Source organism: Stegodyphus dumicola, chromosome 1, assembly GCF_044657685.1.
Source record: "Stegodyphus dumicola isolate Sdum_Otavi_A_Nest chromosome 1, ASM4465768v1".
In the NCBI taxonomy this organism is placed as follows: Eukaryota; Metazoa; Arthropoda; class Arachnida; order Araneae; family Eresidae; genus Stegodyphus; species Stegodyphus dumicola.
In genome coordinates, this window is record NC_140768.1 from 272,253,400 (window position 1) to 272,279,201 (window position 25,802).

General features: G+C 31.9%; 2 protein-coding genes across 7 annotated transcripts in view; one reads left to right on the forward strand and one right to left on the reverse strand.

Annotated features, from left to right (window-relative positions):
- Positions 1-18,753, forward strand: part of LOC118180900 (high affinity copper uptake protein 1-like) — a 122,595-nt gene extending 103,842 nt beyond the window's left edge. For both annotated transcript variants that reach the window (XM_035349973.2, XM_035349974.2), the window contains exons 2-5: positions 7,108-7,365; positions 11,479-11,545; positions 12,285-12,450; positions 16,972-18,753. In XM_035349973.2, the coding sequence (XP_035205864.1) occupies positions 7,138-7,365; positions 11,479-11,545; positions 12,285-12,450; positions 16,972-17,173 (663 nt within the window). In that variant the 5' untranslated portion in view covers positions 7,108-7,137 and the 3' untranslated portion in view covers positions 17,174-18,753. The remainder of the gene's footprint in view (positions 1-7,107; positions 7,366-11,478; positions 11,546-12,284; positions 12,451-16,971) is intronic.
- Positions 18,754-23,520: 4,767 nt separating this feature from the next.
- Fatp1 (Fatty acid transport protein 1) overlaps positions 23,521-25,802 on the reverse strand; it is a 210,023-nt gene continuing 207,741 nt past the window's right edge. For all 5 annotated transcript variants that reach the window (XM_085806918.1, XM_085806927.1, XM_085806913.1 and 2 more), the window contains exon 12: positions 23,521-25,406. In XM_085806918.1, the coding sequence (XP_085663044.1) occupies positions 25,249-25,406 (158 nt within the window). In that variant the 3' untranslated portion in view covers positions 23,521-25,248. The remainder of the gene's footprint in view (positions 25,407-25,802) is intronic.

The following is a 25,802-nucleotide window of genomic DNA, read 5'->3' on the forward strand; positions in this document are numbered from 1 at the left end:
AAACTACTCATTTGTATGGCCATGTTGTGTTCCATACTAACTTACGCATACACTGTCTGGGGATATCTATGCCAAACACAAATGAACAAATTAGTTGTCATAGAAAATAGTATGTTAAGGCAAATTACTAATGCCAAATGGTACATCAGAAACGCAGCTATCAAAAAAGAAGTTAACATTATCTACAAATCAGATTATATCGAAAAAGTATCTGAAAAATTATATAATATACACAAGCCAAATAATCCAAGCATTCCTAACCTGAACTCTTTACATACAAGAAAGAAAAAAAAAAAAAAAAAAAAAAAAAAAAAAGGCCCAAAGCTTCAATGTTATGTGTGTTTGTTCAAGGCCAACTTATACTCAGTACCAAGGCCTAAGTACCAAACCAGGCCTTGGTTTGTTCATAGAAATGCATTGTGTATAAGTTTAGTTCTGCCATCTATCGAGTATAATGTGAAATATAAACTTTCGCCTCTTGTACAGGGGATCTTCGCACGGTTTTTAGACGATTTTTATTGTATTTACAGAAATAATTTACCTAAACCTTTTGCGTTCTAAATGTTCCATTTGATAATTCTTATCCTTGCTATCTTTCTACACCGGAATTTCCAAGACAATAATGTCTTTTATAGTATCGGAAAAGGTATTTTTTTTATTCCATTTCTCTTGAGCAGCTTTCCAAAGTCCAAGGGGGGTTGTAGTCATTGTGGGTCGGCATTTGGACAATTCACTTTTTTAAAGTTCAAAAGCGCAAAAATACATAGGTGTTACATCAGAATATTTAGTAGGCATATGAGTGAAGGATAGGAGTTTAATAACCGTTTCTTGTTCCAATTTTTCCAGGAAATTAACAGTGGATTTTGTCATGTGGCTGCTTTCTTTGTCTTGATGCAGTTCTACTGATTAATGGCACTGTGGGTAAAGAGAAAGTATTTCATATTTGAACATTTGGCAGAAAATATGTTCCCGTTGTTATGCAGAGTTGACCTTAACGTATTTCTCCGCTCTCTTTATTTTTAAATTACCGTTATATGAAAAACCAGCAGCAATTATAAATCCGTTTGAAAAAGGTTTATTTAGATCCTTTGAACCATGTTTTAAGACGTTTCTTCTGCTGTTTGATGGTAATAAATGGATCTGTCTTTATTCCAATCTATTAAATACATCCAAGACTCGTCTATTGTGACACATTTTTCCATTTTTGTCAGGATGAATGTTTCCCATTAGGAATTCTGAAGTTCTACGTTCGGCTATATGTCGTGGAGGAAGACGATTCACATTATTATTTCGCATTTTTAAGATTCAAATCAGCATTAATGACATTGTTTACAGTTGCAATGAGCACTTTAAAGATTTTAAAACTTCCTTTGATTTGGTGGCTTTTTAACATTAAAGTCTTCCCTTTACAACAATCAAAATATTCCGTTTTTTCATTTGACATGTATTTGGAACAATTTTCCCTCTTGAAGCCAAACTTTGACTTTTTCTGTTCCCTTCCTTTCTGACAATAATACCTGTCATAGCTTTAGATGCCGAAACCATGGCTTTCATAATGTTTTTACTTCCTTGTACGAAGTAAAAAGGAAGTATTGTAATCCCGAAAAGTTTCAGGCAGCATATTTCAACGAAAATATCCATTTTGACCGCTTTCGAATGGAATTTAACGATGTTTTTGCGTGATATCTGTACGTAAGGACAGTATAAAAGACTCTTTTTCTCCAAAAAAATTATAAAACTGCTTTAAAATGAATTCTGAAGAGAATTTTTCGTGGAGTCTGTAGGAACGTATCTCGCATAACTCAAAAACGAGTAGCCTCAGAACGTTGAAATTTTGTACATAGGACTACTATAATATGTAGATGTGCACCTCGTATTTTGGTTGCAATCGGCCGCGCCAAACGTATATAAATATATTTATATATATATCCACTCTGTTACCCGGCTCGGTGATCACAGTTTCTTTACTCTTATATGTTTGTAAATTGTACATTTTTTGCTTTAAAAATGATTGAATTATGTTGTTGATATCTTCCGGTTAAGGTTTTTATGCCTTTAGTAAATCTGTATGCAATATTTTTAGAATTATCAACAATTTTAAAGTTGTTTAAGCGCCGCTAAGCCTAATAATTTTTTGATGGCGGCCATTGCTTGTTTACATTTGAAACAGCAGAGTAAGGGATTTGTTGCCAATCTAGAGAAACGTAGTTCCGCAACAACAAAGATAACGTCTTCATTTATTATTACGAATTAAATCATGCTTAATCCTTTCTGGAATTTTTTCGAGGAAATAAGTGTTTAAGATTTACTTCGTAATTTTTAATACATATATTTTGAGTTTTTATGTATTTTTGCCTTATCGCGAAGTGAGAACTGAATTAATTGAATGAGAAATACTCAATCGTCTGTGAAAACTTTTTTTTTTTTTTTTTTTGTTTGCTTAATTTCTCTTATACATCGTTGTAACTTTATTATAGCATTTGAATAGAACATGTGGCAACGATTATATAATTCTTTAAATGATATAAATTTTGTGCATTCTGAGTTATAATATGAACGAAATATAATACAGTTATGTGAACCTAGCACCAGAGTGTCGCTATGGTAAACAAATACATTGAATTTTAAAGAATGCATTTATTCTGTTGTGGTTTATGCGCTGTCGGCCAAGTAGATTTAATTCAATCCAATCAGATTTTTTAATAATTAGATATGAATAATTTTCTCCGGAAAAAGTACAAGCTTAACCTTCCATCCATTTCTGCTTTAAAAGAACCATTTTGCAAGAAAACAAAACTGTCAAGTAGCAGGCGATAATTTATACTTTCAAAAATATAGTTGCAGTTAAAAACATTTTTTTTTTCAAGCTGACGACTTTTTTTAATAGCAAAGCAAAATCGTCTAAAACGTAAGCGAACAGCCTCCGTATAAGTAATAAGGTTATTTAAACTTTTATCTGTCAGTGGTTTGTCACAGTAGCATAGTGTGGATTTCAGCCGCCTAGGATGTAGGCCAAATTAGCTGCCCCCTTATATTCGCCGACCCCCTAGCCTTATTGTTAAGGCTAGGGTTGCAAACAAACAAATAGTCGCAAACAAACGAATAGTTAATCTTGATTGTCCATCAGTGATTGTATTTACACTACAAACTAGGGTTTCCAAAATTATGGATATGTAATTTACGCAATTATTAACGAATTTATGGGTTTAAATTAGGTAATTACATAACTGACTTGTTATTTTTATAAAAGAATGGATGTGTAATTATGAATATATGTCTGATTATAATATTCACTATTCAGATATACTATGCATTGAATAACCACTATATCCTGTTCTAATTAGTATAGTTACAAAGATTTTGCTTATTGCTTATAAAATTGGCCTATGGTATAAAGCAAATGCTTCTAAACAGCAGATAAACAAAAATAAAAGCTGCAATACTCACATGATTGTATGTACACCAAGAGTTGAACTTGTTGACTAGTATCATCGAACTGTACTCCGTGGAACCCTAGGGTTTCATGAGTCAGTCCCAGTGTTCTGTGTGTCAAAATACAAATTCGAAAAGAAAATTATAAATCACTCACACTTGTTGTCTAGTCCTTATTAACTAAATAAATACAAAGGTCCATTTAGTTACCTTTGAAATAAATGCAAACTTCAGTCACTACACATAATGTCAAAAGTCACTAAACATAGTATGGGTGACCCCTGGACTATTAATGAGAAAATTACATTAATTTGATTTATGTTATAGGTGTATATTTTTAAATATTACTTTCAGGTATATTTTTCTAAGGGTGGGTTGAGGTTTCCCAAAAACCTTTGCTGCTCTAAGGGTTCCATGAATCGACAGAGTTTGAAGACCACTGATGTAGACCATCGATTTATAGTTTACGTACGATTTTTTCAACAAAGTTTAATAATTAAACAATCGCAAATTATAACACGCACTTAATCGCAGTAAAAAATTGTGGCAGGCTGATCAAGTCAATGTGAACTGGATTGATGTTGCGGTTGTTATTAGAGAATATTGAACTCTATTCTCTATATGAAAGAATTCTCGTTGAATATTCGTCATGAATAATCCGAGCACAAATAATATACGGAGAATTACCGCAAGGCAAATGGTCTGTACAGACTGTGTCGCCAGTCACTAGAGTGAGCGAGATGACTACATTCACTTAAAGGGAATTTCCCAGGTCTATCGTAGATTAAATAATAAAAACCTCCAGACTCATTTTAATCGGTAAGAATTGTAAGCGTGATAAAAATTTGAAAAAAAGAGGCTCAAATTTTTAGTTCAGGTTACGAGATGTTATTAAGTTTTGTGAAATTTTACCGCCCGTGCTACGCCACTGATATTTGTTACTATTGCTGATTTGTCATTCCAAAAGTGAAAATGTATGGAGGATGTAGTGAAAAATTCTTTTGAACTGAAAAATTGATGTGATTTCGAGCGTTTAACCGGCAGAGTTGAAATATTTCTGAAATAACAGTTGAGTAGATGCGAACATGCCCGATTCACTGAACCCTATTTTGCTACTACTAGAAGTAACTATGAGACTCTTTATTATGAATCAAAATAAGTAATGGAAAACAATTTCGAGGACAATTGGGGTTTCCGGAATCACTCAAAGAATTGCTAAACGTTTTTAGATATCTACTGGAGGTAAAGTTTCGAAAATCCCGAAAATTTATCGAATCTTAATATGGAATTTTCTGCGGGTATTTTAACGTATTACTGAAAAGACAAAAGTTTCATCTTCGGTAATTCTCTAAAAGTCCAACTTATTAAGTAGCTTATAGAACTGTTAAATGTTTAAGCTTAGAAACGTTTTGAACTGTAACCCTTATTATTCGCTGGGCAGGCGATGGACTCTTTGCCCCCTAGTGCAGTTTTTGTGATACGTAAATTCTGCCAGCTCTAAATATCGTCGCCCGTTGCAATCGCAGCGATTCTGCCGCCAGATCTGGTTATTAATTTTACAAGTGTAACAATAAGATTAATAGCTGCCTGATAGCAAATTATTATCTGTATATATATCAAAATTATATGTAAATTTTGCATCGTCGCTCGAAGCACTAAAAGTGCAACATTTAAACAAAGTAAATGTAGGAAACAACTAGGGCCTTGCCTGTCTATGTAACCTTTCTCTCACTAAGACTCATAATGAATGACTTCAGATCCGTTTCGTGTTATAAGACCTTAGGTTAGATTTTATGTGGTTGGAGAGTATAGCTACAAGACAGCAAATTAAGGTTTTTGGAGCATTTTGGATAAACTTTTAAAGGAACTCAACTAACTTGCAGTTGGTGCGAAGTTATGTACATTTATTCAGCATGATGTCAGAAGGCTAGTCTCATGGCAAGAATAAAAGTGCTTCAGTTTCAACGCACTTGAAAAATGGCAACACTAATCAATCATGCAACAAACTTTGCATTCAAATATGTAATTAGATCACAGAGATATTTCGCAGATGATATACTATATAGAGAGTAAAGAATTGTAAGTTTTAACATAATATTTAATAGAGAGATTTGGAATGAATTGTGCACACTTAAGTTTCAACCGTGGCTGATTAAAACATTGTTTTCCTTCTTATAGGAAAAATGTGTTGAAATCTTCTCACCGTATTTAAGACATAAATTGTTTTAATTTAGGCAATTATGTGATAATTTAGGCAATTATTAGACCAAAAGGATAGATGTTGATTTCAGGAAAATAAAAGACTTCTCTACATTCGAACAGAATATAATACAGGATTTCTTCTTTCAATGAGCAGTTTTATTCATTAAAATAACTGCTATCACAATCTACAGGGAACAAAATTTTGTTCATCAAACTAGCTGCTGTTACTATCCACAATACCTTACCAACATTTTGATTACATAAATTCGCAACAATGATAGAAAATGTTTGATTTCAGAGTTAAACATTTGTGCCACTCTCTTTTAAGAACCTGATGATTAATGTATTAAGCATCTAATGAATGAAAAAATAGTGATATTTTGGTGAAACGCTAGGTGAATAATTTTGAGGAGACAAATTCTTCCAGCAAACTTCTTATTTCGCGATGTTTTAATGCTGTGAATGATTTTCCGCGTTCTTCGATCAGATTTAGCCCCTGACTCATAACGAGTGTTGCTTGTTATTGGAGTAATTTGGTCTGTTTCTTCTGAAGTGAATTGCATTATACAAATGAAATAATTATTTTTCACCTTTTTGTACTTTTTGCATTTAAGCGTTGTCCCTGAACTAGCTCAGCTTTCTTGGAATGAAGTTTCTGCATTCGGATCTCTATGAAAGCATTTGGATTGATAGTCGCAGAATGTTGATAACTGATCGTATCGAAACGTTTTACAGAGAACCTATTTATTTGTTGCAGAGAAATATTTTGGGTAAAGTAATGACTCTGTACCGTTCTGTTGCAGAAGTGAATCATAGTAAATAGTAGTATATTCTTCGCTAATAAAATAAAAACAGTTATCTACTTTTTTCTCTCTTATAAGTTACCAAGGTATGGAGTTGACTGCAAATAACTCTATTACCGAGAATAGAGAAACTATGTTTTTATACATTAGAAGAGAGCTGGAATCAGTTTTCCTCAGTAAAATATTATCATGTATGACATTTTATCATCCAGACCTCTGTTATTTGTAGAGAATTTTTTTCATCTCAGAAAAGATTTTCCAAACCGAAATTAAGCTTCCTTTTTTTTATCTTGGCTATACACTTGAAACACTTTTTGTCGAGTTGTGCTCGCATTATAATCCAGTTTGAATTTAAAAAGCAGCACAGCAGTCTGAACGTCAATACAGTTTCAAAACTGTCCTTTAGTAGCTTAAGAAGAAATCTCTAATCTCAAATACTGGTACTTTCTTCAGGTACACCTATAATTTCTGAATATATGCAAATTTGTGCAAGAAATCAGTCTAGTAACGGAGTAATACTGCGTGGAAATAAGAAAGGCGAATTGCATTCTTAACAAAGGCATCCTAAAGCATAATACCAGGCATGATTCTTAATATATCCATTTTTTTAAAGCAGTTGTATTCATTAAGCATCATTATTAATGGTAAAAGTTGTTATTATTTTTTTCAGACAAGGAGCAGATCACACACTTCAGCAAGAATGACATTACTCATCACAAGAAGCCTCATTTTGATTACGTTATCAGCTGTTTTGGCAGCAACATCTTCATCTGATCACAGCCATCTTCATGAAGATTCTGTGAGGAGCCAACATCACGAAATGGTAATGGATCAACCTCATAAAATGGAGCATGATCATAAGAAGGATGACATGGACATGGACATGGATATGGACCACGGAAATAAGAGTATGCATATGCATATGGAAGTAAGAAATATTTCATTACGTATACTTGCATAAAAATAGTTTTATGCGTAATAAATCGTTATCATCTGATGTATTAAAAAATAAATATTTAAAAAAATCCACGAATTTTCCCACAAGTCTACTGAAATAAGCAAATATTTGAAAAATAACTCTGCTCTGAGGCAGTATCATCAAATCTAAAATAGCTGATCACACGAAACAAAAATACATGAAATTTCAGATTATTAAGATAACAGTTAAACTTATAAAGGTATTTCTCCCACCTTCTTAGCATGCTTTCGTAGTGTAGTGGTCAGCACGTTCGACGCGTATTCGAGAGGCCCGTGGTTCGTGTCCCGGCGAGGGTATTGCTCATTTTTCATCTCTTCTGCTTCGAAATAACCTAACGTCTCTACAATGGCGCCCGAACTAAAAGGTGGTGAATGATGATTCTCCACACTCATTGCGATTGGGTCCCCTAAAAACCCCAGTCGCCCTTTAAAAAGGGGATTGTATAAGGTATTTCTCCCGCCTTCGTAGTGTAGTGGTCAGCACGCTCGATACGTATTCGAGAGGTCCATCCTGGAGAGGGCATTGCTCATTTTTCATCTCTTCTGCTTTGAAATAACCTAATGTCTCTACAAACTCTGATTTGGGATATTAAAATTCTTATGGTTATTCGACAGACTTAACAGAACGAAGGAAGAGGAAATGAATGTAAAATGGTGTATATGAGCTATTATGGGACTTTGATGCCCGCGGATCATAGTAATTTATGACTCGCAGTTATTTGACGCTTTCGGTGTTTTAAGCGAAGGCTTCCTCGTTGCAACTTCTGTGGGTCGAATCAGAAGTGCGGTGCGAGAGGCCGAGTTTGGCTTCATGGGCGGAATTTGAGGCCGTGACATAAGAACGGAATCCTGTACCACTAGGACAAAAGAGCGTTCTCAATGAATTCGTCTGGATAACATTGTGGGAACTTGATGAAATGCGAATGGTATTAAACTATTGCTAAAGAAGTTTTACCTTTGCGAGTGATGGTAAAAGCTACTGATCTAAGCGAATTTGATGGAGGGCAGATTGCAATAGCCTAAAATCATGGAACGAGTATCTCCGAAACTGCACAACTGGTAGGTTGTTCACGATGTCCCACTGCTAATATTTATGCAAAGTGGATAAATGACGATGAAACCAGCAGTAGACGCCAAGGTGTTGGACGTTCACTCGTCATCAAAGGAAAAGGACATCCTAGGCTGTCTCGCTTGACACAGCAAAATCGGCGCCAGACAGTGGCTAACCTAACAGCCCAATACAAGGCAGGTCTAGATGCAAGTATTTCGGAACATGCAAGTTCAGCGGACACTGGTGGATATGGGACTGCGCAGTAGACGTACCTCTTGTGTATCCCTGTTGACCAAGCTTCACTATCAACTGCACCTACAGTAGGCGCGGGAACGTCGAAACTGGACCATGGATATATGGAAGACTGTTTTCTAGTCGGATGAGTCACGATTTCTTATTCATCACGTTGATACTCGTGTCAGGGTAACGGTCTTCCAGACGAACAATTGTTCCCACCCTATACAGCAGATCATACAAAGTATGTTGGTGGTGGTATTATACTTTAGGGTGCCTTTTGATGAGCAGCTTTGTGACTCTTATTTGAGGTAGAACAGATCATGAAAGCTGCGGTCTATCTGAACTTAACTGCTGATCAGTTGCCCCCTTACAAGTCTGTCTTCCCAACTGGAAATGAAATCTTCCATTAAGACAGCGGCCCATGTCACAATATCGAATTGTCTTGGAGTGATTCGAGAAGCATAAGGATGAATTCCGATTAATGTCCTGCCCACCTAACTAGCCGGATCTTAACCTAATAGAGCACATTTGGAATATCATGGAGCAGTAGCTCAGAGCTCAAACACCACCATGTCGGAATATCTCGACTTTGCGTGACCGCTGCTTGGGCATTTGGTACAACGTTATCTCCAGTCATCTACCAAGGACTTTTGACATCCATGCCAAGGCGAGCTGCAGCTGTTTTGCATGCCAAAGGTTGCGCAATGCGTAATTGAGTAGATGGTCATAATGTTTTGGATCTTCAGTGTATAATGCTTGGAAAACATTTCATTCCTGCCAGTTCTGGGTTTCGCATTCTTTTTTCTGATTGTTTTCTATGGCTTTAAGTCACATGTTTGTGATTAAATAGATGCTAAAAAAGTTTTGCGAAAATCACTTTTATTCAGTGCAGAATTATTTCATTATCGTCATTCAATGTGTAATTTATAAACATTTTAAAATTGCAATATTTTCATGAAAGAATGCTCAATCAGACTCAACAATTCGTAATTTCATATTCTACACAAATATATTGTTAAATTAAAATTTCGTATGGCATAGACAAAATGAGTTATAGTCCCATCGTGCTCTTACCTCATTGCACGGGGAACAGATGCAGGGACACTGTCAATTTATTGGGCAATATCTTCTTCAGGAAAATGTGATATTTTAGACTATCCAATAGGGAAAAAGCGAAAGAAACTGCCCGATTGAGCAAGCACAAATAATATCTGCCATGCATTCACGGAAAGCCGTTGTTGGGCAACATGTGGGTGAATACTTCTTGTGACTCCACACATGAGTATTGAGTTCGAAAGTTCAAAGTATATACTTCTTGCATACAATTACAACAGTTCACAATATCAAGACGCTTAGCCATACAATTCTCCGTTTTATGCGGACGAGCACTGAGCACATTTTACGCACCTAGTAGGTTTAAGTTCATACGTTTCAGAAGAATGGCCAAAGTGTTTGCAGTTATGAAACTGCACACCTTCTTTGACTTTGGAAATGGTTATAGAAACATAAAAATTCATAAAATCCTAACATCTCTGCGGGTGATCATTGGCATTTTCCTGCAACAGCCTCTAATATCCCCCCTCTGATCTCATTAGGATTGCATTTCCGACCCTGCATTACTGTGGGATTCCGAGTCATCTGGTACACCCAACTCTTCTTTCCTCTACTTTTGAAGCTCCCTATATGTATATATGAATCCTGCATAAGAGGCCAATCACGGCTGCAGGTGGTTTTATTAGAAAGCGATATTTAATATTGTTTATTATGCTCTCGAAAATACTGTTTCATTAGAGAAGGTGTTAACTTATGGAAGGGGGTCACCTTGGGTGGAATAAGCATTTTCTATACTTTCCTTTATAAAATTTTCTATGAATATTGTTACGAAATGTCGAGGTACGGTAAGTTAGCTTCACCACAAAGCAGGTTTAGGGTTGCCAGAAAATGGGAAGAGTAGACAGGATTGCCACATTTGGCGAGAAACCGCCCATTTGGCGACATTCCATAGACGCATGGAGAACCTTCTGGAATGAATTCTTACCGGTTTAGCCCAGAATGTTCTCGAAACACAAGCCAAAAGCTATATAAACCCTGCTGGTATCCGGAGAGTTAGTGTCTCGTCAGTCAGTCCATGTGGAATCTATCACAGTCGGTCAGCGAGTGCACCGAAAGAGTCTTAGTGTATCGCGGTTAGTGCATCGTCGAGAGAGTGTGTTGAGCTCCGGTAACGACTGAACCAAGGAGTTGGGAGCTGTATTCTAGGGTACCGTCGAATTCATCACAAGTTGTAGCATGGAGAGCGTATGGAGTACCGAAAACGACTGAGCAGAGTCAGGAGCTGTACTCTGGTGCTTTGCAGTGAAGCTGTCTCCACCGTTATAGCCTGATAGTGTAAAGGCTGTGTCGCTGACCGTGTCAGCGTGTTTATTATAGATCTTCGACGACTGTGTAGATGTGTTATTGGAGTTGTTTTGAATAATACTGGCCAATAAAATGTGTTTCGATACTTCATCAAGTGCAGTTGTCATTATTGACCCCAAATCCGCACGAGCCCTGTACGAACGTGAAGTGAAGGAAGAAAATAACGTAACAACATTTTCCATCAAATCTGTTTTATAAAAGCATTTGGGATCAATATTATGTACAGAGTTATAGATATTTTTCTTTTTTTTTTTTTTTCAATATGAAATTTATAATGTTTTATATGCAAGTATTAACAGCATAATGTTGAATCAGTGAAGATTATATTAATGTTATGTTTTCTTCCTTAAAAACCAGATGTATTTCCATTTTGGAGTGACAGAATATGTACTCTTCAAAGGCTGGAAAATAACAACTGTTGGAGGTATGAATTCTGCCTTTTGCTCTTTTTTAAATACATCTTTATAATTTGAATGTTTACATGTTTAACAGAGTTATTGGACCACAGCAACTATGCAAATTACAAAAGTTGGTTCTAATTAAGTTTTGAAGAGGTTGGAAATGGAGAGGAAAAATTTGCTGTGTAGATACACTGTTGTTAATTTTTACACGTTTGCCTCCACAATTAAAATATTGATTATAATTCATTGTCAGATTTTGTGTGCCTTTCTTTTTGTCTACTTATGACTATACTGGACTAAAGAATATGTATTGTGATATATAGTTTAATCAGCAAAGAATTCAAACCGGAAGAGAAGCCCACAAATATAAAATTTGAAATTAAGCAAAAAAGCAACCTTGATAGGGGATAGATTTTGAAGGATACTTCATCAATTCTGTGGGCGATCAGACACAGGTCCCTCTTCTTCTGGAACACAACACTTTTCTTTTTTTCTTGGGGGGTGCTTCTGAATAAAAGGGACTTGCATCAAAATCAGTAGTTCTATTCAAAATGTATGTCAAATTAAATTTACTGTTTTGCCTAAATTTAATAAAGAATTATATTTATTTTTTTAATAGATAAATAAAAATCTATTAAGGACAAATTATTTGTTTCAAGTTAAAGTATATTTATCAGTTTCTGGAATATGTGCTAGAAAAATCATTATACCTTGTTCTAAAGTACAAAATAATGTAATATACCTCCATATTCCTCATTTCAGGCATGATAGCATCTGTGATAGGTATATTTTTGATGGGTATGTTATATGAAGGATTGAAATATTTTAGAGAATACCTGTTCAAGCAGTATGTATCCAACATCCAGTTTTCTACAGTTGCTATTACAGGTGAAAGTGGACGTGTTACTCAAGTACACAAAGTAGAAAGGTAAAATAATATATTTATAATGTCTGAGCCTGCATATAAGCTAAAATTTAACACAAATTATAATTAAATTTTTATAATATTTGTCAGGTTATATATATGTATATGTAAGAATTTGTAAGAGAACAACAAAATACTTGCAAGCATGGCCAGTAAAACAATTATTTTATTTCTTAACAAAAAATTGGTTTTGCTGTAGAGGAACATTATTTGGTGCATCACTGATAAATCATTGTATGTATCCCTGTTCTTGAAGAGCTTTTTACATTTTTAATATGTTGTGGTAAGAAACATAGTGACAGTACTAATTGAGAAGTCAAACAACATTCGGCATGTTATTGTGTTTTAATTATAGTGACAGTACTCTAGGAATACAGGGAGAGTAGTTAATAAATGTAACACATTTAAGAACGAAGCCCAATTCAGAATGATTTTGCTTTGGCTTAGCTTTATTTTGATTGTTTAATTTTAAATAACTGAAATTGTCATTGGCTGAAAAATTATGTAAGTATCTGCATCACAAACCTTTTGCAAGAATCTCAGTTCATGGATTAATTTTGAAATAATGCAGTTTAGAGAGATTTATGGCAAGTAGTTAATTTTTTGGGGGAATAGGAAGGAAAAACAGCTAAATTAGAATGAAGAGTTCAGGGGCTATCACAAATTAAAATTAAAATTGGGATTTACCAAATTTTTTCCTTATATACGTATATATGTGATATTTTAATGCATAGTTGTGATGGCAGAGTGACAAGATGGGAAGAAGATGTTAATACCAAACTAAGTTCAGCTAATTACCATCTCTATTTCTAAGATCATTAGAATAATTTTTCGTAAACAATATAACTTTTTATCATAAACAATTACAAGGATTTCTTATATGCACAGGTTAATGGGGGCAACATTATCTTAGATGGACAAGCAGAGCAGCGAGGATATGTTAGCAGTGGCGAAGCTAGGAAAAGAATGATGTAATTAACTCACGAGCTGTATTTATACCGAAGTAGATGCAACTGTACAGACCTATGATTGGTTAATTTTAGGTTGTTATGTAACATGGAAGGATCTCGAATTTGAGAAAACAGATGAATTTATGGGGAGAGCACCAAACCTAGAATAGTTAATTTTGAGATTGCCAGTTTATTCTTAAAGCAGCCATCGTATTTTGTTATATCTTATATCTATGTATAACTGAAAGACGCACAGAGGAATATAATCAGTCATTAAAAGTGCTATATATATTTATATTAACCAGATTTTATGTTATGGAGTTACTTAACATAATTTTACAATTACATATTTATTATGATGGTCACCTACGAGCTCAGTTCACATTACAAATTTACAAATGACAGATATCGCACATATTTTGGAAGAAAGGATTGCTTAATCTTGCATTTACTAAAGGGTTCAGCAGATGACTGTTGTTATGCACACCTCCAAAGTATTCCAGAGATGTTTAAGGGTTTAAATGGGCAAGTATTAAAGTAGTAAATTTCAAAGGGAAAACAGGATTTCTTTCCTCTTTTGGAATATTCTTCTGTCATTCTGTATTTTCTACAACAATCATCCATGTTACAGCCCCTAAGCTGACTTCCTGAAGACTAACTTTATGAATGAATATTTTGATTAATGAGTGATTTTATGCAGCTCTTGGAAATTGCAATAATTGAAAACAGAGTTGCATGTTGCCTTAAAATTTATTTTGAGGTTTATTCCTTTGTACAAAGGAGTTTTGAAATTTATTTCCTTTTTCTAGAAAATAAAACTTTTCTGGAACAAATCAGTCAAAATAAATAAATAACTTATTAAATTACCTTGGTTGAAAGACAAGAACATAAAATTGAAAGCGACTCTACTGCTAGTTAAGACTGTGATTATGAAAGCAATTTTAAGTTTACAGAAAATAAGTTTTCTTCACTTAAAACAATTCATCAACAGAAATCTCAGAACAACATTTGACTTGACTATTTGCTTTTAGGATTTACTTATGCAGGTTATCAGCCAGACCTATATGTTATTTCATAATGAGACATTTCCAACAATGCAGTGAAACTTCTTCTACAAGCATTTTCATACATAACAAGAACACCTGAGAAATAATCTAATTTAGCTGATTTCCGGAAATATAGGGCCAGTTAATACTGTGGAAGAGAAGCATACTAGAGTAAAATTTAAAGTTAGGCATAGAGAGGGGGAAAAACACTTTATTTCGGTGCAGATTTTGAATAAATTTTAAATTTTTTATTCAGTACCTAAGTTGAAATAATTCTGCTCTTTTGCCTAATTTTAAACTGTGTCAAATAGGCTGAAAATAAGTAAACCAGTTTGTTGATATTTATTTCTCAGAGATTCTTTTTTTCCGAAGTGACTCAACTACGGCTATAACAATTTGGAACTCAAGAGAAAAATGAAGCATGCCGAAGTAAAACATTAAATCAGTCAAAGCAACAATCATGTCTCCGACACAGATTTCAACTAAGTCTTTATCGATTTCAAGAGTAACCAGGTATTGGTTCCTCTTCATCAGGAGCAAAATAATTCTGCAACGAAGGGATTTCTGGTTCTACTTTATATTGAGATTATCATGATTAATTTGCACTATGTATTCTGGCTCTTCCAGGTAGAGTCGTAAAGACGCATAACGATAACTTTTCTGAACTGTGATTCCAATTCTAGGTAAGGAATTGAAGAGCTTGATCATTGTCACATGTGCAAAAGCCTGACATCTGATTGGTTGCTTTCTGCTGAGATTTCAAAGTCATGTTAGCTAATGTGAGTCATCTGATTGAATGCAAAGTTCAAATTGCTGTAAATTTCTAATTACATACAAGTTCAAAAATAGAGTATAATAATAATACAGAATTTGCCATAATACAGAATTAAAATAAAATACAAGCAAGTTAACTATTTACAATATTTACATAGAACTTATACATTCTATATATATCCAGTATAAATAGATTTCCTTTCACAATATTCAAGCTAGGTCTAATTCACTTATGCAAATTGTAGGAAATTTATGCACAGATAGATTAGGTTGGGAAGTTTTGGTCCAACATATAGGCTGCGAATAATGGTCTTCATTGAGATGTTCGTAGTGAAAAGTCCCAAAACAGTTGAGAGTTTCACAGGCCTGAGATTTTTTGAAAAATTTTTCATTGGTTTTCTTCCCCCCCCCCTCCATCAGATATTTTGCGAGGAATTCAGTTTTTAAATCTTCATGAAGCCTATGGTTCCACACATAATAATGTGCATTAGTCATGATTTCTGAGAAATTTAGATTGCACTATTTTGAGCTTTTGAAGATCTTTCTCAGTTGCGGTCGCCTATGCTGGGTAGGCATATGTCAGTGTGGGTCTTTTAGTAGTCGACAGGTAAATAAGTCTCTTTTTGGCTTAGTCTAGAGAGTTTGCCAATGATCGGAAAGAGGCAATTCATGACATCCAGGGCTGTTTTCTATATACAGTAGATATGATTTTTCTAGGTGAGTTGCTCATTGAAAATAACTCCTGGATACTTGGCCTGATTTACATTCGGGACAGGTTCTCCAAAGAGAAGGAGATTTTTTTTTGACAGCAGCTTTTCTCATTTTTCCCCCTCATCAGGAGTAGCTGGGATTTCTGCATGTTTATGCTGACTTTCAAGTATCGGCATGATTCTTCCAGTGAGCGGTAATTTTTCTTGCTACTTTTTAGTGGCATGATTAACATTAGACGACTTTGCCCAGGGGTCAGTATAAACTTGAAAAGTTTTCATATTTTGCTCTTTTTTAGAATTAGTTTATTTTTAGAATTAAATTAATAAAATTAGAAATAAATTTTAAAATTAAACTTCAGAAAATTTAGCAAGTGGGACACAATTTGAAATTAGAATTAAATTAGAGAAAACTTACTAAGTGGGACAACACTTGAGAATAAATAACAGTTTAGTGTCTTCCTCTTATCTCTTAAATATTTTGTGAATGCATAAATAAAAATGTAAATTTTTGGATGTGAATAATTGTTGATGTTCTTTGGTCCATTAGAATATTTGTTTCACAATTGAAAAGTAATTTAAAAAAATATTTTTTGTTAAATTTGAGCTGTGAGAGAAAAAAAGTCTGTTCATATATATAATATCTCACACACACACACCAAAAAAAAGACGATTATTCCGAGTGCAAAAATTCTTAACTCAGCTTATTTATTTTTTGATAAGTACGAATAAAAAATTAATAAAACTGTATATCCAAACCTTTGAATAAGATTTATATTTCACTGTAAATTAATTAGTTCGATTTCTAGATTTTCTGGTACATTAGTCATGTTTGTTTTTAATGTTATCGAAAATAACGTAAATTCGGACTTCAAAATATTGCAACATCATGTTTACATCAAATATATATTTGAAAAGATAAAAATTCCTTGTTGGCCACATGCGGCCCGAAAATTTGACTACTGATATTAAACTGAAAAAAATTAATTTAACATACTGAATTAAATTTTTAAATGTATCTTATTTAACATTCATTTGTTTTTTCAGGCATCGAATGCTTAGCTGGCCACATGCCATACAGACTTCTCTGCATATTGTCCAAATAGTTGTGAGTTATTTCTTGATGCTTATATTTATGACTTACAATGTTTGGTTATGCTTGGCAGTAGTACTTGGAGCAGGCGTTGGCTACTTTGTGTTTGGTTGGAAGAAGGCTTCAGTTGTAGATATAACGGAACATTGCCACTAATGAAGGATATTTTATTGACTAGGTTAATTTGACGCCAAGAAATATTTTAAAAATTTTTATACTAACATGACTTGAATCTAATGAATAAAAGATTAGGTACAAAAAGAGTTATAAACTTAAAACATCTTCTGTGACTCTGCCAAAGGAAGCTAGTTCCTAATATGAAAATGAAAGAAAAGCAAGTTATGTTTTAGAACTTAAAAGATTGATTTGTATAGCAAATCTTGGATGTCCCAGAAACCTGAAAGTCTGTGGTTTGTTTGTGCTGCTATGTCCAAACTAATTTATAAGGAAATCACCTAATCAAATTTGGTTACTGATGCCCCAAACGCTAAAATTGAAGTACAAACTATTTAACACTTCATATGAAGAGAAAATTTTGATCTTGCATTCAATTTTATTAATTAACATCTTACATTCATAGCAGAATGAATATGTAAAATTTTGAAGCAAGATACATGTTATTTTTCTGTTGTAACTTTTAAGAGAAAACAATCAAGAAGTGCAACTATCCGGATTGCTATTCATTTTTTTCTAAACTAAATAAAATTAAGCTTATTATTCATTTTCTAAGCTTTTAATGTTTCTACAGATTTAATTAATATAATAAAATGTAGAATTGATTTTTTAAAAAGCTAATAATTTAGTTTAGATTAAATAAAAAAAATTCTCTGTATTGCATAATACCGCAGGTATGCATTTTGCCAACATAAAAATATAACCTAATTATCTGAATTTTTTCAATATCCGGATTGTTGTTGCCTCAGTTCAGAAAATTAAAGTTCTACTATAAGTCTCTATGAGTGTAAACTGATGAAAATATAATTTTTAAGTTTATAATAATGTATGTAAATATTTTAGCATAATATATCTGTGTATGAAAACATTGCTGTAAATGAAACATAAAGTACATTAATTCCTTGAATAATCTTTTCCTCCTCGGCCTTAAATCCAAAATATTATATAATATTGTCTTATTATATAACACTTTAGTTTGATGCCATTAAACATTTTCGACATTTAAAGAAAGCATGCACAAAACTGATATAATAAGAGCATACAGTAATTGCCAAAGAAAGAACTTTTAAGAATATTTTTCTTTGAGTGATGAAAAGATAAAGAAACGTTACATATCAATTTTCCTGTTATATAAGTATGCAAATTTTATAATACAATCTGATATCTATCACAGAAAGTAGAATTCCAATTTGCATCCGCATCCTTATAAGTGATGAAAAGGGTTTTTAAATTTCTTCCTAGATTTCTAACATTTAATTGTATGTGCTTTAATAAGCAACATTACTTTTAAAAAAAACTTCTGTATTGTCAGTTAAATACTTATCTAGTCTTATGAATAATACTGTTAAAAGAATAAACCAAAGACAATCTGTGCATAAGATAATAGTACTTACTAGCCAATGTATGCATGATTTTTTTATACACAAAGATGGACTTATTGTATGTGGCTCTACATAAAACTATGTATATATATGAATGTATAAAATATTTGTACATTTTTAGTATAATCATGTTAAAAAATCAATGTACATATATTTTCGAATAAAGATGATATTAATTTATTTTGCTGATTGAAACAATGCTGAAGCATAATGCAGATACAATGAAATGGGAACAGCAGCCCAAAGAACATAAAAATTACTTTTGAAGAAAATACTTCTGAAATATGTTAAGAAGTTTTCTCTCGAATTATTCTGGCAATTTATACTTTTACTAGAGTAAGCATCCAAAACTCCTATTACCAGAATTTATTCTCTTACCAAAATCTTATATAATGGTTGCCAACTTTAATGTATGAAAAATTGAGATGCATCTTTGAGAGGATTTCAAATAAATTAAACTTGACACATGATTCAGATTAAAACATTAGTTTTAACATAAGAACTTGATAAATATTCTATTCATTGTTCCATATTTTATTTATTGATTGATTATTTCACTTAATTTTGCATATCAATTTTATACAGATAAAAATTCAGATATGAAAGTAAAGCTATTTATCAAAGTCTTCTCAAACAAAATAAAAAAATAAACCATTAATATGCATAAAACTTAGTAAACAGAAGCATACCAGTTAAGGCAAAAGTAAATGCTAAGATTTTTTACAAATATTAAGTTTTCAAAAAATGCTTTACAGTGGATTAAAACAGACTGAATACAGATTAATAGGAAAGATTACACTAGAAAGCACTCAAGGGGAAAATTTGCACAATTTCATCTTTTGTTAAGAAATAATCATTTAATAGCTTGTTACCAAAATGTTCTTCAGAGTTTCCTTCTCCATATTCATTTCCTTCTCCACTAAAATGACATTTAGTGATCAATAATTCATTTGAATTTTAATCGTTCAGACATTGTCCAATTTGAATAAGGATTCATTTTAAAAGAGATGATGATGAAAAAAAAAAAAAAAAATGCATTGGTAACTATTTTCTGCATTGTTTTATTTTTAATCATTTTATTGTTTTATCAAAATGATTTTTAGTAAAATTGCAATCTGCACTTATGTGAAATTTAATGGACCTGCGGGGAAAACAATGCAGTGGATTCTACACCTTCGAAAAGAAAGCTATTAATTTTTGTAGATGAAACACGCACAAAAAAAAGAAGAAAGTATCCAGTAAATAACACCAGACTTTCTGTCTGCATTTGCCCAGCTTTAAGAATTCTTTTCTTTTGACTGCCTTCGGTCAAGAAAAATATGCACCAAGTTGGGCCTTAAACATAGCAATCTATACTTTAAAGTTAATTATAATCAAATTCTTTACACTTTATTACATTATGTATATTTATCTTTTATTAAACACAAACTACTCTATTTTGTAAATCTCTCTTTTTTTTTTTTTTTTTTTTTTTTTTTTGCAAAATAACTTATAATTGAAATAATTGCCGAATCTAAAAATTAAGATGACACTGAAATGGACTTCAAAATTAATCATAAATTCAAAGTTAATCAAATCTTTATGTGGAGTTATAAATACGTGCAATGTGGCCAAACATTTGAAATTAACAGATTTTTATGCAAGAAGATATGCAACTAAAGAATTTTATTTTCAAGATTTAAAGGAATATGAAAGTCTGCGAGAAGTTATATTTGATGAAGCAATAGAAAACTTCCTTGCTTCATTAATTCTGAAAATGAGTTGGATAACACAAGTGAAATTGAATTCACAGATGCTTCTGTCAGTTAAATAAAGGAACCGAGGAAAGAAGAGTGAGTCATCATCATCATATAATCATGTGATTACAAGGGAGAGAAAAGGGTTAAATTTTAACTTACTCTAGCTTGCAATGTATCCAAAATAAATTTATGCATGGGAGAAAAAATTCAAAAATATGGTAATGGAAGAAAAAATTTTAAAAAATGAAAATCAAGTTAAATGGCTGGTGCTCATGTTACTCATAGGGAAAAGCACCCTACAACCAGTCCCTTCACCATGTTTTGAATCCATGTTGAACAACTTGTGTTCAGTAATTTTTAGCATTTGGCTGGTGATGGTCCTGAATTTCTAAAATTCGTTATTTCCAATAGATTGTTTTTGGTAATTTTCTCCTGCATCCCATCTGTGCTTTATATTTAGTCTGTAGTCAGTGTATATATTATCAAGTAAAATGTGTCCTGTCTGCATCATGCTAAAATGACTATAATATGGAATCTTTCTACTGTAAAATGATTCCAGAATTTATTTTGTCTTGACCTAATTTTTCACAGCTCTGTTTAAACTTTCCATTTTATGTTGCTAACTATATTTAATATAAACTTAATTAAAATTATAAATGAAGAAACTATATCTCTTTTACTTGTTATCTCTTCATTTATTATTTTACAAAAGTTGATCAACTTAATGACTCTTAAATTTTTAAAATTAAATTTTGAAAGTTACAAAATAATGAAGTATTGCCAAATCTTAATTTTTTAACTACTCAGCTGTAGAATATTAACAGCTAATTTTATTATTGGAATGAATTTCTTGATCAATAGATCCGTGTATATTTCTTTTTCAAAATAATTGAGAGTTTAAGGTTGACCTTGCTTGTAAGTATTAGTCAAATTCAGTATTTAATAAGTAAGCATAATGAATCAAATTAAATATTATTAATTGGATATCTGTATACATATTAACTTAGTATACTTTACATCACTTTTTCAGAAAACTGGTAATATAAAAAGAAACACAACTACATACTGCCAGTAGGAAATCAAATTACTGATCAATAAAGGTTTTGGTGCTTCTCAGGCATGCTATGGCACTTACGGAAAAAAAATTTTGCCGTTCAGCTTCATATTTTTCCAACAGAAGTTCCATTAATTTTCATTTCATACGGGTCATTCTGAAATTTCTAAGATAGACATAGGTTTTTGAAGTTATACTGACAAAATTTTAGGAATGTTCAAAGTAGTCTTCTCCAGAATCAAGGAAAGACAAATTACTCTAGGCAAATTTTCCAAAAATTAAATGACTCAAGCCATTTATTTCTTGAAATCAATGAAAAAATGCATTTATAGCCTTATCAATCTCATCTTCTGAATGAAAACAATGTCCATGTAAGTTCTTTTTTACATTAAAAAATAGCTAAGAGTCCCACATAGCTAGATCGGATGAAATAGGGTGGATGTTTTATCACTTTGATGCATTTTTGTTCCAAAAACTCTACTGTCAATCTTACTCAATGAGAAGATGCATTGTTGTGGTGAAAGTCCTAACATTCACGTCTTGAAAAATTTTTGAAAGATAGTGGTGTACCGTTAGCTGTGACTGTCTGCTGATGACTAGTCCTGTACTTGTGAATAAAACGGTATACATTATTGTTATTTTTTTTTCTCATGGCATTTTTTTTTTCCCCCACAACTTGTGGGCATGAAATCATTTTCAAAGACACATACTTTTCTTGACATGTTGGAACATCAAAAAATGGTATGTATGTTTCACCACCAGTTATGATTTTAGAAATAATGTGGTGGCATCTTTAAGTAATTTAAGGGGTTTCTTTACTGATTTTGATACACTTTTCATTGTGGTGCTGTCAGTTAAATGATCGGAAACTAGTTTTTTTCCTATACAATTCTTCATGAATAATTTTAATTACAGCAGTGGATCCAATGTTAAGTTCCTTCTGTATCATTTGGTAGATGCAGCGACTATCAACGATTAACATTTTCCATATGGCAGACACATTATCCAGGATTACTGCTGGCAGCAGCATTCCTGTGTTTCTTCAACCTGAAGACAGTTACAACCTTTGTGAAATTCTATAGACCATTTGAATACAGTAGCACGAGATGGACCTTCATTTCCAAATGCTAATTTGAACTAATATTTTTTTTAATTTAATCTCGCAAGCATAACATGAATGTTCAATAAATGAATGAACAACAACAAAATCATAACATGATAATGTTCTTGTCTCAACTCCATTTTTTCTTCTGCCTAATCTTTATTATACACTAAAACTTCTAGCGATTGGTCAATAATAAACAGTCTCCTAGGGTAAAATAGTTCATATTTTCAAATCTAACCGTTATTTTGTTTTCTGCCCCTTATAGTCTGCATGTATTTCAAAAATATCAGAGTGACCTATGTATTTCAGAAGTCAATTCGATGATCTTTTCAGTTAGTCTGAATATGCTCTTCAAAATATATGTGTAACTATCATTAATTATTAATGCAAAAGGGGCTATTGGTTGAAATCGGATTTTGTGTTGGTTCACCATAAACAGCCAATCACTTTTCAGACTGTTGCCGCCAAATATTGTAATATACTATTTTTAGAAAAATCAAATAATGAAGAATCTATATGCTTCAATGTAGATTCCCTCACTATGAAAAAACTGTTAAGAGCCATCAAAATTAGAATAGGGTAATCCTCCACGTGGAAGCTCGAATTTTGAATATGTTTTATTATTTCATATTTTGTAAAACTACTGAATTTTTAATTAACAAACTCAACTATTTGAAAGTGAGCAGAGATAAAATTGTTCAAAATAAAACATTTTTATCTCTCACGGGGCAACATTGTCTGTTGCCATTTGAGAAAATATAAGATAAATATCTTTCAATTTTAATTAACAAACCTGATGAAAGCAATATTTTGCTGTGGCCAGAAATAAAATATTTTTATTTTTTACACGCCAGTGTTTGCAATTCAATAAAGCCTAGGATACTTTCAAATTTAATCTGAAAGTTTAATGACAATAAAGAGTTTTAAAAGCAATACAGTTCTTAAGAAAAAAATTTCTACTTTTCACTGTGATTTATTTAAATTGTATTCAAATCAAGAGAAGTCTAACAAGAAATATTCAGTACACAAATAAAATACAGTATAGACAATTACTGCATTAAATATTTATTGTCCAGCATATGTATGAAGTTTTTACATGCAAAAATGAACAATTGATCTATGTGGTACTATATGAACTGTACATAAATGAATGTATAAAATACTTGTAAATTGTTTAGAATATATACTCATGTTAAAATCAATGTACATAAATTTATGTTTTTGAATAAAGATTATATTAATTTATGCTGCTGAATCAATTAGAAACATTTAATGCTGAAGACGCACAATATAAAACAATATGAAATCATTACAGTAGCCCAAAAAAGGCATCAAAATAGTTAAGCAAAATAGTACTGAAAAGAGAATTGTGCAAAAGAACTTTCCACAGAATTGCTTTGGTATTTTTTGATTATAAAATACATTTTCTCATAAGAATAAGCTTTAAAAATTCACCTTCCTAAAAATAGATTCTCTAACCAAAATACTGCATTCAAAACATATTGGAATGCATTCAAACCTGCATTTACATTCAAAAAGGCACAGATAAATAAATTTCCAAATATTAAAACATTGAGAGAAAACACTGCAGTAACAATTGCATAAGTTTCAAAATATATAACAGCATTAGGCTTTAGAATCTGCATTAGGCTTCAGAAGATTTTTTTTATTTGTGATGGCAACAGTCAACAATAATTCGAAGTTTAGTTTCATTTTAATTTATATATGATCTGCATAAATTTGATAAGCATATCCAAAATTACTCTGCAAACAAGATAATAGCATAAATTTAGAACAAAAGCTCAATATGAATTTAAATATATTTAGTAATCCCTCTGATTTACATGGGCATCAAGTTAAAAGAATACTAAATAAATACATGAAATATAAAAACTGTTAGTATATTAGCTCCATGTATTCAACATCTCCAAGAATTAAATGAATATACTAAACTATATAAGCGAATGTCGTTAATCATTTATACCTAATGAAACTCATATAACATTGAAAGAAACTGCTCATGAGATAAAGTTTAAAATTTTTAAAGCATCCAATAATTTGGTCCCCTAGAAAGGGGGGTTAAAATACTACAAGGCACTAGGAAAAATTTAATACTGAGTAAGCTAATCAGTGCTTTAACATGAAAATGTAAAAATGTGCACCGTTTTCATATATCAATATCAAACAAACAATTTTTTTTTTACAGATTTATGATTAAGTATTAGCAAATTAATGAAACAAGTACTTTCACATTTTTATCATAAATTTTCAAAATTTAATCAATATCATGCACAAAAGACTTTATCATCATACAAATGTTACAGGAGATTTTTGAGATTTAAAACAAATATGTAAATAAATAAGGTAAAAATTAATTACATGGAATTCAGGAAGTGTGGTATGTCTGAGAATTTTAAAAATAGACCTAAACTAATAAATTAAAGCTAAACCTAAACAGTTTCTATTTCATACAGGAAAACAAATTCGCAAATTATCAACATGCCGCTTGAATATTATGTTCACACATACAAAAAATGACATTGCTAGTATTAATAGCTGAAATCTATGACTTTAAATTAAAAAAAATATATAAGGACTATTTAAAATAAATATATCACTTGAAATTCTATATAAAATGTCCGACTCCTTTTTCACAGTCAAATCTTCAGTAATTGTGCCAACATATGCTTTTTTTAACTGGCAACAAAAGTATTTCCCTTTATACATTAATTGCTCAAAATACTTTACAATAGGTGAAACTAATTGCATAGGGTATTTCATATACGAATTCGCCCACTGCAAATATCTGAGTATACTTCAGTATCTAACTTTACATAGGCATTAAGCTTTTTGTTCAAGTAATACAATGGGTCTTTCACTATAGAAGGATCAAATCCTTCCTTCTGGAGATCCACTTTCTTTAACTTAAATGTGCCTGTAAAAGAGAAATTTTAAATAATATTCATTTCTTATAATTATATGGATATCAATATTATTAAAATACAGTATTACCTCATAATTAATGATTTGTATTCTAGGATATAATTTGTTATACAAATAAATAATTGTACAAAATGATATTTCCCATTATTTACTATAAATTTTTATCTGTTCCAAATTCTCCCCCCCCCAAAAAAAAAAAAAAAAAACAGGCAATAAAATGCCAGCAGTGCTGGCAATTTATTTTTAATTGTAAAAAAAAAAAAAAAAAAAAAAAAAAAAAAAAAAAAAAAAATTCATGTACATTCATATGTGTTCTTAATCTCACAATTTTTCAGTTTGGTTTAAATTAGTATGTTCCCAATCTTCTATTAAAAGTTCAAAATTCAGT